This window comes from Vicugna pacos, unplaced genomic scaffold (genome assembly GCF_048564905.1).
Source record: "Vicugna pacos unplaced genomic scaffold, VicPac4 scaffold_300, whole genome shotgun sequence".
In the NCBI taxonomy this organism is placed as follows: domain Eukaryota; kingdom Metazoa; phylum Chordata; class Mammalia; order Artiodactyla; family Camelidae; genus Vicugna; species Vicugna pacos.
This window is the reverse complement of record NW_027328978.1, coordinates 1-19748: the sequence shown is the minus strand read 5'-3', so window position 1 is coordinate 19748 and position 19748 is coordinate 1. Positions and strand designations below refer to the sequence as shown.

Sequence of the window (19748 nt, the reverse complement as noted above, 5' to 3'; positions counted from 1 at the left end):
TAAATATGGCATAATTTCTGAATACTGTCATCAGTTGTTGGACCATTAGGTTGCTTCCATGTCATGGATTTTGTATATAGCACTGCTAATTACATTGGGGTGCAGGTGTTTTTTTGAATTAGAGTTCTCTTTGATATATACCCAGAAGTGGGATTGCTGAATCATATGTTAAGTCTGTTTTTATTCTTTTGAGGTATCCCCATCCTTTATTCCACAATGACTGCACGAAACTACATTCCTTCCATCAGTGTGGGAGGGTTCACTTTCTTCACAGCTTCCCCAGCATTTATTGTTTGTGGATTTTTGAATGATGGCCATTGTGAATATTGTGAAGTGATATTTCATTATAGTTTTAAAATGCCCTTCTCTGATAATGATAGTGAGCAATTTTTTTTTCATATATCTGTTTGGCATTTGTATGTCTCTATTGGAGAATTGCTTCTTTATGGTTTCTGCCCATTTTCAGATGGGGTTTCTTTTTTATTATTATTATAAATGTGTATGAAGTTCTTACATTTTGGAAATTAAGACTTTGTCAGTTGCATCACTTTAAAATATTTTCTTTAATCCTGTAAATTGTCATTTTGCTTTGTTTATGATCCTCTTTGCTGTGCTAAAGCTTATAAGTTTAATTAGGTTCCATTTCTTAATTTTGCTCTTACATCCATTACCTGGGTAGGCTGTTCTAGGAGATCATTGCTGAGATTTATCTCAGAGTGTTTTGCCTATGTTTTCTTCTAGGAGATTTACTGTGTCTTACCTTACATTTAAGTCTTCAAGATATTTTGAGTTTATTCTTGTGTATGGAGTGAAGGAGTTTTCTAACTCCACTGTATGCTGCTATCCATATTTCCCAACAGCATTTGTTGAAGAGATGTTCTTTTCTCTGTCATATTCTTGGCTTCTCTGTGATAGATTAATTCAACATAGGCCTGCAGATTTATTCCTAGGCCCTCTATTCTGTTCCATTGGTCCATATGCCTGTTTCTGTACCAATATCTGTCATTTTGATTATTGTAGCTCTGCAATAGTGTATCGAGACCTGGTGGTTTATTCCTCCAGCCTCTTTCATTTTTTTGAATATTGCTTTGGAAATTAAGGATCTTTTATCACTCTGTGTAAATCTTATGATCATTTGTTTCAGTCCTAAAAAGAAATATTTTGCATAATTTGATAGGAATTCACATTAATTCTGTTGATTGCCTTGGGCAGTATGGCCATTTTAACAATTTTGTTTCTTCCATTACAAGTCCATTGGGCATCTTTTCAATTCTTCAAATCTTTTTTGATTTCCTCAATCAATGTTTTCTAGTTGTCCAATTTAAGATATTCACCTCCTTGGTCAGATTTATTCTTAAGCATTTAATAATTTTGGGTGCAGTTATAAAATCGGTTGTTTCTATACTTTGTTTTCTTGTTGATTCAATGGTAGTGTAAAGAAATGCTATTGGTTTTTGTACATTACACTGGGAACATTGCCCAGTTCCTTTTTTAACCTAAGTAATTTTTGTGAAGCTTTTACAGTTTCTCTATATAGTGTCATGTCTGCATATCATGGCAATTTTACCTCTTCTTTTCTAGTCTGAATACTTTTATATCTTTTTCTTGCCTGATCATTGTGGCTAGGACTTCGGAGACTATATTGAATTAAAATTGTGAGAATGGGCAACCTTGTCTTGTCTCAGGTTTTGTGGGAAGGGTTTCAGGATTTCACTATTGAGTATTTTGCTGGCTATATGTTGGTCATAAATAGCTTCCATTATGTTGAGATATGGCCCCTCTATGCCCACTGTGATAAGAACTTTTATTGCAAATAAGTGTTAAATATTTTCAAATGCTTTTTCTGTATCTACTGAGATGATCATGTGGTTTTTTGTCCTCTCTTTTGTTGATATGGTGTATCAAAATTGACTGATTGATTTGCATATGTTCAGCCATCCTTGTGTTCCTTGCATGAACCTAACTTGACAATGGTGTATAATCTTTTTTTACATGTTGTTGGATTCTGTTTGTTAATAATTTCTTAAATAATTTTACATCTATTTTTATCAATGATATTGGCCGATTGTTGTCTTTTGGGGTAGTGTCTTTGTCTGGTTTTGGTATCAGGTTGATGTTGGCCTTATGGTGTGAGATTGGGAGTACTCTCTCCATATCAAGCTTTTGGAAAAGTTTGAGGAAGAGTGGTATGGATTTTTCTTTGACTGTTTGGTCAAATTTCCCAGTGAAGCTATTTGGGTCTGAATTTTGTTTGCAGAGATTTTTTATTTTATTAATAATTATATTCCATTTCTGGTGATCTGTCTGTTCAAATGGTCAATATTTTCTTAATGCAAAAATGGTGGGCTGAATGTTTCCAGAAACTTCTGCATTTCTTCCTGGTTTTCCAGTATGTTTCCATATAGTTGCTCATGGTAGTCCCTTATGATATTTTGCAAATTTGTTGTACTTTTTGTAGTTTCTACATTGTCATTTCTTATGTTATTTGTGTTCTCTCTCTATTCTTGTTGATGAGTCTGTCCAGAGTTTTGTCAATTTTGTTTACTATTTCAAAAAGAGTGATTTTTTCTATTTTTTAAAGTCTAATTCAATTCTTTCTTATTTGATCTTGATTATTTCCTTCTTTCTGCTGACTTTTGGTTTTGTTTGCTTTTCTTTTCATGATTAGTATACATAGAACGTTTGATTATTTATCTGAAATTGCTCTTCTTTGAGGAGGGCCTTGTCACTATGAACTTTCCTCTTAATCCTGCTTTATCTGTATTCAATATATTTTACATAGGGTTTTGTAATATTTCTCGATATTTTTTAATTTCTTATTTTAATCCTTCACTTCCCATACTTATTTTGGTACCATGTTGTTTAATCTACATGCTGTCATTTTTTTCCCTTTTTTTCTGTGATTCATTTCTACTTTCATGGTATTATACTCAGAAAAGATGCTTGAAATAATTTTATCTTCTTAAATTTGTTGAGGCTTCTTCTGTGCATAAGTACATAATCTTTCCTAGAAAATGTTCCATGTGCACTGGAAAAGAATGTATATTCTGTTTGGGGAGAATTACTGTTTTGAATATATCAACTAACTCCAATTATTTCAACTTAAATTTTAGTATCTTTGTTCCCTTATTAATTTTCTGTCTGAAAGACCAGTCTAGTTATGGTAATGGGGAGTTATAGTCTCCTACTGTGATTGTGTTCCCTCCAATTTCTCCCTTTTTATTTATTAGTATTTGCTTATGTATTTAGTTGCTCCTACATTGAGTGCATATATCTTAATGAGTATAATACCCTCATTTTGTATTGATCCTTTAATAATTATATCATGTCCTTGTTTATCTTTCTCTATGGCCTTTCATGTAAAGTCTATTTTGTGTGAAGTCAGTACTGATAGTCCTGCTTTCTTGTCATGTCCATTTGCATGGAATATATTTTTCCATCTTCTGACTTTCAATTGATGTGTTTTCCTCTTACTAAAGTGGGTATCTTGTATGCTTCATAATGTAGTGTTTGTTATATTATCCCATCTGACAATATATATCTTTCGATTGAAACACTTATTCTATTAACAATTCTGATAAATATTGATACAATGTTGTTTATTTCCATTTTGATCTTCATTTCCCAGATGATTTTGCATTTAATTTTTGTTCATTTCATTTTCTTTTTGTTGCTTGATTAGTTTTCTCTTATAATCTTGGATTCTTTTTGGCTTTTTGACTTCATTGTAAGTTTTTGACTTATGGTTACCCTGTTTTGTATGTATATTGACCCTTTCTATATCTTTTTATTTTGACTGATAGGAATACAAATTCTAACCACTCCTACAGAGAAGAGAAACAAGAAGAAAATAATCTGAATTGCCCTGTTTCACTCTCTGAACCTTAGAAATTTTGATGTCCAGTTTTACAACATCATGTATATTCTATTTTATGTCGTTGTAGCTATTGCCTTTGTAATTATGCCTTTCTGCTTTCTATAGCATCCTGCTTCTTTTCTTTAGGGTAGATCTTTCATTATTTCTTTTTCTGTTGCTAATTTCTTTTAGTATTTACTTTTATGAAATTTATTTATCTCTCATTTTATTCTAATGTATAGCCTTGCTTGATAAATTATTTTAGGTTACAGCTTTCTTTCATTCAGGACTTTGAATATGTCTTGCCATTGCTTTCAGGCTGTTGTATTTGTGTCAGAAATGTGTTTACAAATATAATGTATATAATTATATATATATATGTAAAGAATACTTAGAAATGAAGTTAACAAATGAGATGAAAACCTATACATTAAAAAATAGAAAACATTGATGAAAGAAATTAAATCTGATCCAAAGAAATGAAAAGATATCTAATGTTAATGATGTGAAACTATGTGGTTGGAACAAACTTCCTACACAAAGCAATCTACATTTAGTGAGATTCATGTCAAAATACCCATGATATTTTTCCACTTATTAGAAGAAATATTTTCAAAATTTATATGTAACCACAAAGATCATGAATTGAAAAAATAATTTTTGAAAAGTGTATTAAATCTAATAGTGTAAAATACTCTGATGTTAAAGAGTCCTCTAAAGCTTTAGTAATTTAAACAACATGATACTGGATCAAAAACAGACACCAATCAATAGAAGAGAATAGAGCAATCAGATATAATCCCTCACACCTATGATCAATTAACCCATGAAAAAGGAAGCAAGACTATAAAATGAAGAAAAGACATTCTCTTCAATATGTAGTGCTGGGGAGATTGAACATGTGAAAGATAGATTAGAGTATTTCCTTATATTGTATGCAATCTATGAGCACAGAATATCTTTTATTTATTTTGTTTATTTTTCTTGCATCTGTAATATATAGATCTATGTTTAGATCTTTTATTTCACTTATCAATTTTATTCCTTTTTAATTCTTTTTGGTATAAATATACACACAATTATTTTTGTCATTTCTCTTTCTGATAATTTGTTGTTAGTATATAAAAATGCAAGATATATTTGTATATTGATTTTGTATTCTGCAAGTTTACTAAGTTTTTTGACTGTTTTTAACAGTCACTGGAGGAGTATATGGTGTTTTCCATCTATGTATAATTATGTCATCTGTAAAATTTGTACTACTTGTTTACAAGTTGGATGCCTTTAATCTTTTTTCTTGACTAGTTTTTCTGGCTAGGACTTCTAGTAGTGTAATTTAGTACTTGTGTGAGTGAGCTACTTTTCTGTAGTACTGGACCAGAGGAAAACCTTCCTGTATGTTCACATTGAACTTGATGTTAGTCATGGGTGTTTCATATATGGCTTTTATTATCTTTAGTTATATTCTACCCAGAGAGAATTTGTTAAGAATTTTTTGTATACAAAAGTTAATATCAGTTCTGTCAATAATTTTCTTACATTTTTTGAGATTGTTACTTTTGAATTCTCTGTTTTGTAAGGGATGGTATCACATTTTTTGATTTGTGTATGTTAAATAATATTTATGGATCAAGAATAAATCACACTTAATTGTAGTTTATAATACTTATAAAATGCAATGAATTCTAGTTGTTAAAATTTATTTAGAATGGAATATACACATACTGAAGGAACATTTACATTGTAGATTTAGTGTAAATTTATTTATTTAAAATTATTTCCCTCATTTTGAATGTGGCTTATGTTTAATGGAATTTATTTCTAAATAAAAAATATAACTTTTGGTAGAACTGGATTTACTAGTTTTCTGATTCAGCTCATAGCTATTATTTACAATTAGTGTCCAAAAGAGATGCCATAAAATGCCGTATTATACTAACAATGACAAATATTTCAGTACTGGGAAACATATTGCTTCTAAAATGCATTACCAGTTATTTTGCACCCCAACCCACATATACTGTTATTTCTTTGTTTTTTGATTGTTTGCCCCTTAATGGAGTCACTGTTTATAGAAACCAGGACATTGTGCATAACTGTATTTATCAAAAGCATTTTGGAACACTTAACAGAAGCAACAAGTATATGGATTATAAAGATGAAAGAAAAATTTATTCCTTCTAGGGACTGAAAAACCTCTGAGTGAAAGAATGGTAAAAATAAACATTTGTAAGGTACCGTAAGATTTTCTCTTGTGTAATTTTAAAGTAGAATATTAAATTTCATTTGTTTTAGTTATAGTGCTGAATTACAATTTAAAACCAAAATTCTCCCCTTTGGGATTTCTTAAATTTGATTGATTATTTTAATCTAATTTTAATTCATATTTATTTACCATTTATTTATAAACATAACAAATAATCTGATATTTTTTCTGCTGATGTTTTAAATATAGAGGTACTTATTGTAAAGTACACAGATAAATAATAATTCCATTTCCAAATCAAATTTTGTTTCACTTTAATTACAAATGATAATGAAATTGTTATACCTTTTCTGCACAGGTTTTACACAAATTTCACGTTAAATACCAAAACTTTAAAATAATTTTACTTATTTTTTTCATATTTATACTCTGTTCACCAATCTGCGGTAAATTTGTGTACAAAAGGAAGGAGATTGGTTTCATTTCATAGACCCCAAATTAAATTATTTAAAAAGACTTCGTGGGGAAAATATTTCCACATCACACTATAAAAATAAACATCCTATATGTTTCATTTTAACTGGATGAATGAGATGGAAACACTGGCTGAATGTTCCACTTGGGTTGCTAGGAGACCTGTCATTTTGTGATGTCACAGACACTCAGGTTGAGAACCAGTTTGATGGCCTAACAGTTTAACTTGCAGGCCTGCTAAAGCAGCATTTGAAGCTGCAGTGCTCAAAATCATGCAGATTAGAAAAGTAGCTGTAGAAAAATTTTTTGAGATGGAGCATATTTCTTCAGAAATTCAAAATTTGTCTCCTTAAGATGGACCAACTGGTTCAGGAAACCCCGGTAGATCTCTATTGTGTGAGCAAACATTCTCTGTGCACTTGGACTTGTTGTCTGTGATTTAAGAAAATGTTTTTCAGACTTTGTCTGAAGAATCCTTGATAAAAAGGCCATGTTACACACATTGTGTCTCTGAACCAGATGAAGATAATGATTTTCATACTCTGACATTCCCAAGAAAACTCTGGAAAATGGCTCGGAGTGACCAATTTAAATCCATCTTGTGGGATGATAATGGAACTTCCATAGTGATTGATGAAATTGTCTTTAAGAAGGAAGTTTTGGAAAGAAAGGCCCCTATCAGAATATTTGAAACTGGAAGTATGAACAGTTTAGTTAGACAGCTTAACCTTTATGTGTTTAGTAAAGTGCAGCAGAATTTTCAAAGATCTGCTTGTCTAGCTGACTTTCTGGAAGAAGAAAAAGAAGTCTCTGTTTCAAGCAAGGTATTCAGAAATTTTAGTTACGACTTAGTAACTTATGCATAAAATTTTATTCTGTACATCAATCAATGGCAATATAAATGTAAAGCTTGATTTTGAAAATTGTATAAAACTACCAAGTTTAAAATCCTTATTTTTTCTGAAAATGAGGACAGTGCATTAACTATTCAAGATTATGAGAAACTTTGCTTGCAACTATGAATCTTATCAGAAATCTAAATAAAGGTATTAAAGCTGCTTTTAAAAAGTGGCATTCTCTGTTACTGCAAATGCTGACGTCTTAAATTTGATGACTATACTATTTAAATGTGTATTTTCCAAACAAGGAACTTTAAAATATCGTCAGCAATGTTCATATTTTGATGATATTATCTTTGACTTGTAAACATGAAATCTGAGGTTTTATAGGTTATGCTTATTGTAGTCTTGTATTTTGGTTTAAAATATTACTAAAATCTTTCTTCTTCGGTTCTAGCTGCAGATCTACCATAATCCAAATTTTAAAAGAGACTGTCACCAGCTTTTAGTGAGAATTAAAAGAAGAGTTGGGATTAAAAATGCCTCTCTGGTATCTTCATTGCCTCAAGATATCAACAAGAAGCTCTTTAAAGGAGGGGGTAATATTGGTAAACATAATTCTGATTTTGTGGTTGACACTATTGGAGAAAGTGAAATTTTACCTTCTCCAAATTTAAACATGCCTCTAATAAGGAAGCCCTCTACTAGCCACATAATTGGTGATACAACTACCCCGATCAGAGGTGATTTTTCTCCTCTATCATCAATGTCAGTTAGACCACCAGAACAAATTGCAGTGGATCAAAGTGTTATTTTAAATCAGTTGACCACTGTCCATGAGCACTCTCAAAGCAGCTACACTGAAGCAAATGGCCGTGTTGTGAACTTCATTACAACTACAAATTCTACTCTCATTACAGCATCTTTTCACCCATACACAGCAATTATTTTGGACAGATTGTGGATCCTTCTACTTTTCCAAAAGATATCACAACATATCTGCCAATGAAGGTCGTTTCTAAACTTCAACCAGGGAGCAACCCACGGTTTCCAGTGCCAGTGACATCTGATACATCAGCTACCTCTCTTTCAAGGCCAACTCATCAGACATCTTCAGTTTATGAAAGTCATCCTAATTACAACTGATCTACCAGAGGACTACCAGATTATGCAGGATAACAAAGATTAAAATTGATGTTGGCAAATATCGACAAATATCTGCAATTTTCCTATTTGAACAATAAACATAGATGTGTACATTTATTATCCTTTTTTTAAAATGGATTAATGAGTTAAATGGGAGACTAAGTTACCATTTAAAGAAAAAAAGAGATATTTGATTGATATGATCTTTTGATTGAACAATATGGGTGTAAATTTAAATAATTTCTGTAAGGAAAAGAAATAAATGGAAGAATTTGTAAGAAGACTAAAACATGGAGAGAGGGAAAATTACTAAGTTGTTTCTGGTTCATCATGGAATGTATTAAATGTGCTTAGTTAGGACATGTTGGAACAGGATATAAATGCAGGAACCGGCACAGGGATCATGTCATCTATGGTATCATAAAAGTCACATGATGTATTCTCAGATGGCGAATTCATCATGTGGTAGAATTTAAGAAGTAATTTTATCTATGGTCTTCTTTGTGCTGTTTTCAAAGCATTCCAATTGGTGCTTTCTTTTCCTCCACTCAAGAGTCTACACCATATTTTCAAGTGAATATTTTATGTTTCATTTTTGTTCCAGCCAAAGACAAGCTTACATCCTCAGGGTGGCACATAATGCTTTTCCAAATCTAAGCCCACAAACTCAACAAAATTTTGTCATTTCATTATAGATCTGGCATCTGACTAATTTAACATATCCTTATGTTTCACTGTTTCTGGAGATACATCCAGGCAAATGCTTATGAACCATATTAAATCCAAACTCAGAACATTTTCTCTAGCTCATCCTTGGGCAAAGGATGCCCTCCTTTTACCTATTTAGATTTTTCCAGTCTCAGAACAGAAATCACCTCCTCCAGATATTTTCTGTCAATCCCCCTTTTCTTGTCTAACTTGGATACCAGCACAGTAAGCACAGCACATGACACAGGATGCATTTTAGTATTTAGTGAATGAAAAATTCATGTTGACTTTAAGCAAAATCTACTTTCCTGAAACAATAAAACTCTCATGGTTTTCAAACTGTTTCGTTATGGTCTACTCTTCACCACAATCTTGCTCTTTTCATAGCCCAAGGACTAGTAACTCAACACAGTAATTGGAGGTAGGTACAGGAGACAAAGTATTATTTTCTTCTTAATTCATGCATCCAGAGGCATAAAGCATTCCATTCTCACTTGCTGGATTTTTTCCTGTCACTTCATCATCCATCCACCTCAAAATAGCTGATATTCTTCCCTATAACAATAACTATACTGTTTTCTAATTAATTGACTTCTAAGAATCAGAGTTTTGTCCAGAAGAGACCCTGCCATTGCAAATATTTAATGTAGATTTATACACCCCAAATAACTTGTGCCCCTTCTAATACTCACACAAGAAGTATCTTAGAGGTACAAGCCCCTTGGTTGGGGTGGTCATATTCAGTAACTAAATTGCAATCTAAACTGTGTGGACTAAAAAGAGGTGAGGGTGGTAAAATTAGAAATTTGTGCAACTGCAAGAATACCAAATTTTTGCAGATATTAGGAAATATAAAATATTCATTGAAGACTTTGTCTATTTCCCATTAATTTAAAATAAAAGGTGAAGCATTTTCAGAATTTGAAATGAGCTGAAATTCTGGAAAAAGTGTAGGCAAGGTCAGGAAGCCTAAGGCATCTGCTCACAATCATGCAGCCAGTGTCAGCTGATAAGACTGGAATGGCAACATTGAGTCCTGAAAATGTGTCACCAGTTGTGAAGAAATACTGTGAAAATCTGGAGAATGGTCAAATTGGCCAGGGTAAGCTCTAGCAACATCCCACCAATATGACCTTTACCAAGAGAAGAAAAGAGCCCACTTGCAGCAGGAGATCTGTGTCTGGACAGCAGTGGTTGTTCCTATAACAGAAACATCAAGCTTTAAAGTTTGTCAGCTCAAATCTCATGGTGGCTATGTTGTTGCTTACATTAGTCTGGGGTTCAGATGGGCTGGTTCAGCAGCTTGTTTCCAGCTCTCTTATCACACAGTGGGTCTTATTGTGATCATCATAACAAGGTTCCACACTGATTAGTCAAAAGCTACAGTTTACTTTCAAAATTAGAAATCCTAAAGAAGTATATTGTTTGTCCATCTCTAGTTTTCTACCTGAGAAATCTAGACTATTGGCAAAAGTACAAAAGTTGGCTGGTGCTTTGAAAAATACTCTCTGAGCTCTGCCCACTGAATTCTTCCCACTAAATACTACAAATCTGTCTACCACTCTGTGTGTGTGTAAAGATGGATTGTAAAGCAGTAACTAAGTTTGTCTTAGTTGAGTCATCAGTGAATTATTCCTCTGCACCTGTCAGAATGTCTGTGAATTAAGAGTTTCACTGAGCCACCAGATTTTCTTCCAAACAGGGAGAGGTAGATTATATTTCTCCCAGTACACTGTTAACTGTTCATTGAATCCCGAGCTAATGCTAGGGCCAAGCCACTAAACCCTTGAATTGGACTGAGGCATATACATTCTCCAATCCCCGGAGCCCATCACAGGACTGTGTCTCCTTTTTAATTTAAGCTTATGTCCAAGAAATTTTCTTTTAATTCTCATTGTTGACATGACTTATTTTGGCTTTTGAACACCCGTTGACTAGTTTATAGAGTTTGAACTGCTGATGTATTCCCGTTCAACTACAAATACCAATAACCTTTCTTTCGTTGGACTACCTGGAATACAGTGAGCATAGTCATTATTTTGAAAGCAGTCCTCAGTCCTGATAATGCAGAACATTCAGAGTTCTTTGCCAGCACTTGAGCGAGGGTGTTTCTTGTGGATCCCAGGGATTATCTTCACATCCCCTAATGCAACCATGAGAAAACACCATATTGTTATCCAAAATCAAGTTTTTGTCAGTATTGCATTCCCATTGCAAAACAGTTAAGAATTGTAGGAGTTCTGAGATTTTACCATGCTGAGATTTTTAGCAACCTATCATGTTCCTTTCTTAATGATGTTGTTGGGGAGATGAGACCTTTGGTCAGAGACAGTGATCATTATCACTAACAGCAAAAGCAGCCATGGTTAAATTTGTATCCATTCCCTAATCTCAGATGAATACACAGAGTGAAATTTTGATGCCTACAGAATCAGTGGGCTGTTATCATGAAGAAAGTTTAAGGCATGGTAAAACACTATTTATATTAGTATCTTTATGTATAATTTATTAGAATCACTTATTTATTAGTATCTTTATCTAGGATAAGTCTATCATGACTCAAGATTACTTGCTGCAAGAACAATCATGAGAAATGACATGGGAAACAATGAATATTGTCTTTCCATTTTTCCTTCTGCTTTTATTGAGATATATTTGACATAATACATTGTGTAAGGTTTGGTTCACAGGGTAGATATTTGAGCTACATGTATCATAAAGTAAATATTTTAGCAACTTTAGGGAGAATTCATTATCTTATTTAAATACAATATTAAAGAAACACAATTTGTCTTTTGGTTGTGATGAGAAACCTTAGTGTCTGCTTTCTTAACAACATTCATATATAACATAAAACAGTATTAATTTTATTTATCATGTTAATACGTAGCATCCCTTGAACACGTTTATTTAACTGCTGGAGATTTGTATCTTTCGAATGCATTAATGTAATTCTGCTTTCCCAACCCCTGCCTCTGTTAACTACAAATCTGTTTTTTTCTATAAGTATGTTTGTTTATTTTTGAAGTGTACTTTAATGTATAACACTGTGTTAGTTTCTCTTACATAACAAAATGTTTGCAAATTTTAATACATTTCAAACTGATTACAATAAATCTAGTTATTATATGTTGCTATTTAAAGATATTTCATAGTTATTGACTATTCCCCATACAGGAAATTTCTTGTCCCTGACTCATTTAATTTGCAACTGGAAAATTTTCTCTCTTAGTTTTCCTCAACTTTTTCTTTTTCTTCGCCACATTTCCCTCCTTCTTGTGAACAACCTATTTCTTTCTATATCTATAACTCATTTTCTCTTTTGTTATGTTAATTTGTTTTAAATTCCAAATATGTGTAAAATAATTTAGCATTTGTCATTATCTATCTGACTTGTTTCACTTAGCATATTACACTCTTGGTCCACCCATTTGTTGCAAATGGCAAGAACTTATACATTTTAGAGCTGAGTTATAACCCATTGAAATTTTATGTGTGTGTGTGCATATATATATATACAGTGAGCATATATATATACATATTTAGAGTGTATGCATATATATATACAAATATAGATAAATCTTTAGTTAATAGATGGTTAGATATATACACTATAAACAGACATTTTTTATCCATCATTTTTAGATGAGCAATTAATTTTCTTCTATTACCTCGCTATTGTAAATAATGTGGCAGTGAATATAGGGTTGAATATATCTTTTCTGATTAGTGTTTTTATTCTCTTGGAATAAGTATCCAGATATGGAAATGTTGGATCATATTTCATTTTTAATTTTTATATAAAATTCCAGAGTGTTTTCCACAGTGGCAGTACAAATTTACATTCAGTCAAGCCTTGGATCAGGGTTCTTTTCCTTACATCCTCACCAATATTTATATTTGTTATCTTTTTGATCATTGTCATTCTGACAGGAGTGACGTAAAATCTCATTGTGTTTTGGACTTGCATTTTTCTGATGGTTAGTGATGTTGACCATTTTCAAGTGCCTGTTGATTACCATTCCCCCACTGTATATTCATTTTTTGTAAAGGGCTAAATGACCATAACTGTCTGATTTCATTTTTAGGCATTCTGTTGTATTCCATTATTCTGTTTGTTCTGTGCCGCTTCTATATTCATTACTGCAGCTTTGTATTATAGTTTAAAATCAGGGACAGTGATACTTCCTCTTTGTTATTTGTCAAAGTTGATTGTGTTTTTAGTTTGTTTGCTCTGTTTTGTTTTGGTTTCTTTTCTTTTTTAGTGATTTCAACTCTTTTGTATTTACATGAAAATTTAAGATTTATTTTTTGTAAGTGTCTGAAAATGCACTTTGTATTTTGATAGGCACTGAATGTAATTTGTGTATTTTCTTGGCTAGTAGTGTCATATAAACAATATTTTTCCTAATATATGAACACAGTATATCCTTTCATCTGTGGTATCTTCAATTTCTGTTATAAATATTTTATAGTTTTTCTGAGTACAGGTATTTTACCTCCTTGGTTGGATACATTTCTTGATATTTTTTTGTTTTTTGTAATGCGACTGTAAGTGACACAGTTACCTCACTTCCTCTATCTGTTAGTGTGTGTAGAAATGCAAGATTTCTGTATGTTAATTTTACATTCTGAAATTTTACCAAATGCATTGATAAGCCCTATTAGTTTTGTGGCGTCTACTTTAGGATTTCTGTTTAAAGTATTTCATCTGCAAACAGATACTTTTACTCCTTTTCTGAAATAGCTATATTTTACTTACTTTTATTTTGGATAGCTATGGCTAGAATTTCCAATACTATACTGAATAACAGTGGTAAGAGTGAGCATTTTTGTCTTCTTCCTTCTCTTACAGGAGATGATTTCAGCTTTCAATCAGTGAGTGTCATGTTAGCTGAATTTTTCACATATATGACCTTAACTGTGTTGAGGTATGTTTCCTCATGCCCAATTTGAGGAGAAATTTAATCATAAATAGATACTGAATTTGTCAAAATATTTTATGACCCTTTTGAGGTGACCATATAATTTTTATTTTTCAATTTGTTAGTTTGGTGTAATTTTTATTTTTCAATTTGTTAGTTTGGTGTATCATATTGATTAATTTGTGGGTAATGAAACACTTTTGCATCCATGGAATAAAAGGGACTTAACAATACTGTATAATCCTTTTAATATTTCTTTTGCTTTGCTAACAATTTAGTGATGATTTTTGCATCTATGCTTATCAGTAGTATATAACCTTCAATTTTATGAGATATTTGTTCCTCTTTTAGTAGTAGTGTGATACAAAAAGTTGGGGTAGGAAGCCTTATTTCCTCTACAAAATTTTGGAATTTTCTGAGAAGTATAAGTAATAGCTCTTCTCTAAATGTTTGGCAGAAATCACCTGTGAATTTGCCTAGGCCTGAAATTTTGTTTCTTGGGAGATTTTGTTTAACTACTTATTCAATTTCATTAGTGATTATCTGTTAATATTTTCCATTTCTCACTCCATCCTGGAGAGTATTTCTTTCTAAGAAATTGTCCGTTTCTTCTAGGGATTCCATTTTAATTGTTATATAATTTGTTGTATCATCTTATGATGCTTTCTGTTACTTTGATATAAGCTGTAACTTCTCATTTATTTTGGAGCTTTTTAATCTGTACTCTCTTTTTTGCTCATGAGTCTCGTTAAAGTTTATCAGTTATATTTATCTTTCAAAAGCAATTATGTAGTTTGATTAGATATTTCTATTTTTAATCTTTATTTTTTTATTTCTGTTCTGACCTTCCAGCTGTCTTTCCATCTACTAACAAGTTTCTTTATTATTTTTCTTCATCTTTTGTTTGTAAGATTATTTTATAAGAGTGAGATGTGACTTATTTGTATAAGTGGGATTATTTTGCTCTAAGCATCCCTATAAGTACTGCATTTGCTATACCCCATGGACTTTGTTTTTGTGGTCATGTTTCTTTATGTAATTTTTCTTTGATTTATGCAGCAATCCATTTGTTGTTTAATATTCTATGATTTATCCTCCACAATTTACAAGTTTTCTCAGGTTTCTCCTTGTAGTAAATTTCTATTCTGACAGAATCCATATGTTTCTTCACAAAAAAAGGAGAAAAATGATTAAATGTATAGAAAATTGTGAAAGACCCAAATTTTATAAAATTATCTTTGGATAATGAACAAAGCTGTGGGTATTATCCTTTCTGACTTAAGAATATACTACAAAGTTACGGTAATCAAAACATCAAAATATATCACTAAAAGAGTTACATAGATTAATGGAACAAAATAAAGAGTCGTAAAATAAACCCACACTCATATGGTCAGTTAGTCTACAAAGAAGGAGGCAAGAGTATGCAATGGAAAAAAGGCAGTCTCTTCAACAAGTAGTTCTGGGAACACTGGACAGTACATGTAAAAGGAAAATGTAAGAGCACTTCCTCCCATGTTATACAAAGTAAGACAAAAATGGATTAATTTCCTAAATGTAAACATGAAATTATAAAATTTCTGACCAACAACAGGAGCAGAACTGCCTTTGAGATAAATCATAGCAATTTTTAATTTTGATCTATCTCCTAAGTAAAAAAAAATAGGAAAATTAACAATAACAGTTTTTAATTTTACTGAGGAAATAATAGGTATAATATGTGATATAGGGATTCCACTTCTTGTATAAGTGTGAAATGCAAAACCATTTGCATAGCGAAGGAAACATTCACCAAGACTTACGACAACACACAGAATAGAAGGAAGAGTTTCAGACAATGAAACCAATAAGCTATTACTATCCATAATGTATATATAGCATATTAGACTCAATATTTAAAAAACAAAGACCCCCAACATAAAATTAGTTGAATGATCTTCATTGAAACTTTTCATAAACAGACATGTGGATGATTTTCATGCACATAAAAAGAAACATAACTTTGCTATTAATTAGGAAATAATAAATCAAAACCAGAATGAAATATAATCTCACAGCAATCAAAATGGCTCTTAACAAAATGTCTACAAATGACAAACATTAATAAGAATGTCGATAAAAGGGAGCCCAGTTACACTGTTGTTGAAAATATAAATTGATGAATCCACTATTATAAAAGTGTGGACAGTGCTCAGAAAACTAGAAATAGAAGCATTATATGCTGCAGGAATTCCAGTTTTATGTATAAAACTCAAAAAAAAATTAAATGAAAACATTAACTTTAAAGGATACATTACCCCAAATTTTCTTAACATCATCATTTATAGTAGCCAAGGACAGATGAACAACTCAACTGCCATCAACAAATGATTTTCTGAAGTAGATGTGAGTTATAGATAAAATAATAAATACTTCATCATTGTCAAATTAAAAAATAAATTTCTGCCATTTGGAACAATGTGACTGGACCCAGAGAGCGTTGCACATAGGAAAATAAGTCATACAGAGAAAAACACTCTATGTTGTCACCAAAATGGGGAAAATAAAGTTATAAGAGAAATAATCATAAAAAACCAGGAACAGAATCACATATATATGTGTACAGTACCATGAAGTGGTTTCCAGTGGGGAAAGAGAAGAAGGATGGAGAAGACATAAATGTTTAAGTTACTAGTAGTAAATTAGAGAACCAACAGGGCAATAATTACAGCACAGAGAAATATTTAAATAATTTAATTGATATTAAAGAGATTATAGGGATATATTATAGAAAAATGCACATGTAGGTGGGAGAAACACTGAAAAAAAGAACCCAGGAAAATCAAAATATTTTGTAGTATTATGATATTAGGGGAGGTAATTTGTTCACTTTCTTTACTGTTCTTATATTGTCCTTTGTAGAATTTAAGCTTTTAATTGAAAAAGTATATGCTTTTAAAAGTGACATATGTTTAAATTATTTTTGTCTCTCCCCTTAAATCCACCGTCAGTAGAGATTTCACATCTCAACAAAAATAACAACACAAAACAATACTCCAGAATACATGTGAACAGGTGAAGTTTGGTGGACTAAAACACACAAAGGTGGCTGGAGTGAGGGAAGAGCAGATTTGGTGTCTGCAACCATGGCCCCCTGACTAGGATATCTGAGTCCACAAGTTCAGAGAACCCATTAGAATCAGGGTCTCAGTAGTTCACACAGTTTCCACCCCCAACTGCACTAGTACTCATGGTCATATGTTGCTGGGAGGGAGCCACAATGGAGACAGAAATTCCATCTTTCAGACACTCAGACATCCATGACACTGTCCCTACTCCCCATTCACAGTGGTGGAAACAAGATACCTTGCAACACTGGACATAGCAAAGGCACTTGCCTGATTCCAAATACCCACCTGTGTTTATACCTTTCTTCAATGTGTAAACTGAGTCTCAAGGGATATCAGAAATAAGGAAGGGTTTGCTGTCCCAGTGAGAACAGTGGCATTAACTACCAGAGAAGTCTAAGAAGTGACAATGAAAGCACATCTTTTATCCAGACATTAGCGACTGGAAAGTGCCATTTTGAAATATTATCAGAGGTAAATCAGGTAAGTAAAACCAAAAATTGTGCAATATTGCAAACTACCAGAAAACAAAAGCAAGGACTCCAACTCCCAATCTGTTACTTAGTGTCATCAGAGCAATAAATTTTCAAGATCATGACCAATCACAGTAAAATTATAGGGCATGCACACACACAGATACACAGACACAGACACTGACACAAACACAGTCACACACGCACATGCACCTGTGCACACACACACACACACACACACAATGTCAACCTTGCAGCAAACAAACTTAAAGTCATAGTATATTGCCATATAACTAATAGAGAATCCGAATAGGTGTCATACAGAAACTCAATACAAAAACAAAATACTAAGATAGTAGTTTAGTGAGCTCAAGAATAAATGAAATGATGATAAGGAATACATTACCAAAGAGATTGAAACTATAAAATAACCAATTATTGTTTGAGGAACAGTAGAACTTAATAAATGAGATGAAGAATGCAACAGAAATCATTGGAAGTAGACTGTCTTTGTGAAATAGAGATTAGCAAACTCACCAATACAAAACAAGAAATGATAGGAGAGGGCTGAGATACAAGATATTAAAAAGTGAGGAAATTCAACAGTAGCCATCAGACTTCCCCAGAAAGTGCACATTAGAATGGAATCCTGGAGGGAGAAGAAAGTTAGAAGGCAGCTGATGGTTTATTTAAAGAAGTAATGGTTGATAAATTCCTGAACCTGTGTAAGGAACTGATATACAATTCCATGAGCCAACAAAACACAAATAACTTTTAGAGAAAGGGACCTCCTTCAAGATACGTCATATGCAAATTGGCAAGTCAATGACACAGAAAAAATTTTAAACACAGCCAAAAATAGTTATGATATTCTACAAAGGAAACCCATCAGGCTCTCAGCAGATTTCTGAGAAGAAAACATTGGCCAATGTTAAATAAAATTACATTTCTTACTACTGAATTAAGAAATAACTAATGCAATAATACTTACACCATTATCACTTAGATATAAAGTGAAAATAAATACTTTACCAGACAAACAAAACCTGAATGTGATGAAAAAAACAAAACCGACACACCAAATAAGAGGTGTAGAAAAGAATTCTTCTAAGAAATATAAAATGGCAAATATATGCAAAACATTGAACAAAATGCTAAGGAGATACCACGTGAAAGTTGCAACAGTTTCTTTGGGTATGTTTTTAAATGCTACTATATTATATAAATAAAAAGAGAGAAAAATAGGAAAACAGGGGCAATAAATATAGATACTTCAAACTGGTAACTTGTTTACAAAAGTAAAAGAAATAATTTGAGTCAGTAATCATAAAAAGAAAAGAGTAAAAATAAAACAATATTAAAGGAAGCTTTTATCAGCTGAAAAAGGACTTAATTATACATGAGATGTTTTATTTTAATTGAAGTACAGTAGATGTACTATATTGTGTTGTTTCAGATGTACATCATAGATATTCTAAGAACTTTGTAGATTATATTGCATTATGTATTATTACAATGATTGTAACTTACAAGTATTTTAAGCTATTGTGCATAATTCCATGAACTATACAGATTATCAATGTTACTTCTCTCTTTAATTATCCTACTTTGTATCTGTCAATGTTCTACCATTAAATTCTCTTTCCCTTCACTTTGTTAAACATAAATTTTTTCCCATATCTTTGAGTCTGCTTAAGTCTTCTCTATCTAATCTCTTTACCTATCCATCATGTCTCTATCTATCTATCTATCTATCTATCTATCTATCTATCTATCTACCTATTTATCTATTTATCCATTTATCTATCTGTTTGTCTATTTATCTATCATGCATTATCCTTCTATCTATTTATCTGTCATCTATCAGTAGATAGCTATAGATAGATATACTCAGTTATTTGTTATACTTTAGATTCCACATATAAATTATATTATATAGTTTGGTCTTTGTCTTAGTTACTTCACTAAGCACAATATTTAGTAGGTCCTTTCATGATGCTGAAATAGCAATGTA

The 19748-nt window shown here is 31.9% G+C and overlaps 1 protein-coding gene across 1 annotated transcript; it reads left to right on the top strand.

The window, feature by feature from the left end:
* Positions 1-6884: 6884 nt before the first annotated feature.
* LOC140695534 (heat shock transcription factor, Y-linked-like) lies at positions 6885-8636 on the top strand. Its single transcript, XM_072958251.1, has 3 exons — positions 6885-7360; positions 7833-7983; positions 8361-8636. The coding sequence occupies exons 1-3, from the start codon at positions 7106-7108 to the stop codon at positions 8519-8521; spliced, it is 567 nt and encodes a 188-aa protein (XP_072814352.1). The 5' UTR covers positions 6885-7105; the 3' UTR covers positions 8522-8636.
* Positions 8637-19748: the final 11112 nt, after the last annotated feature.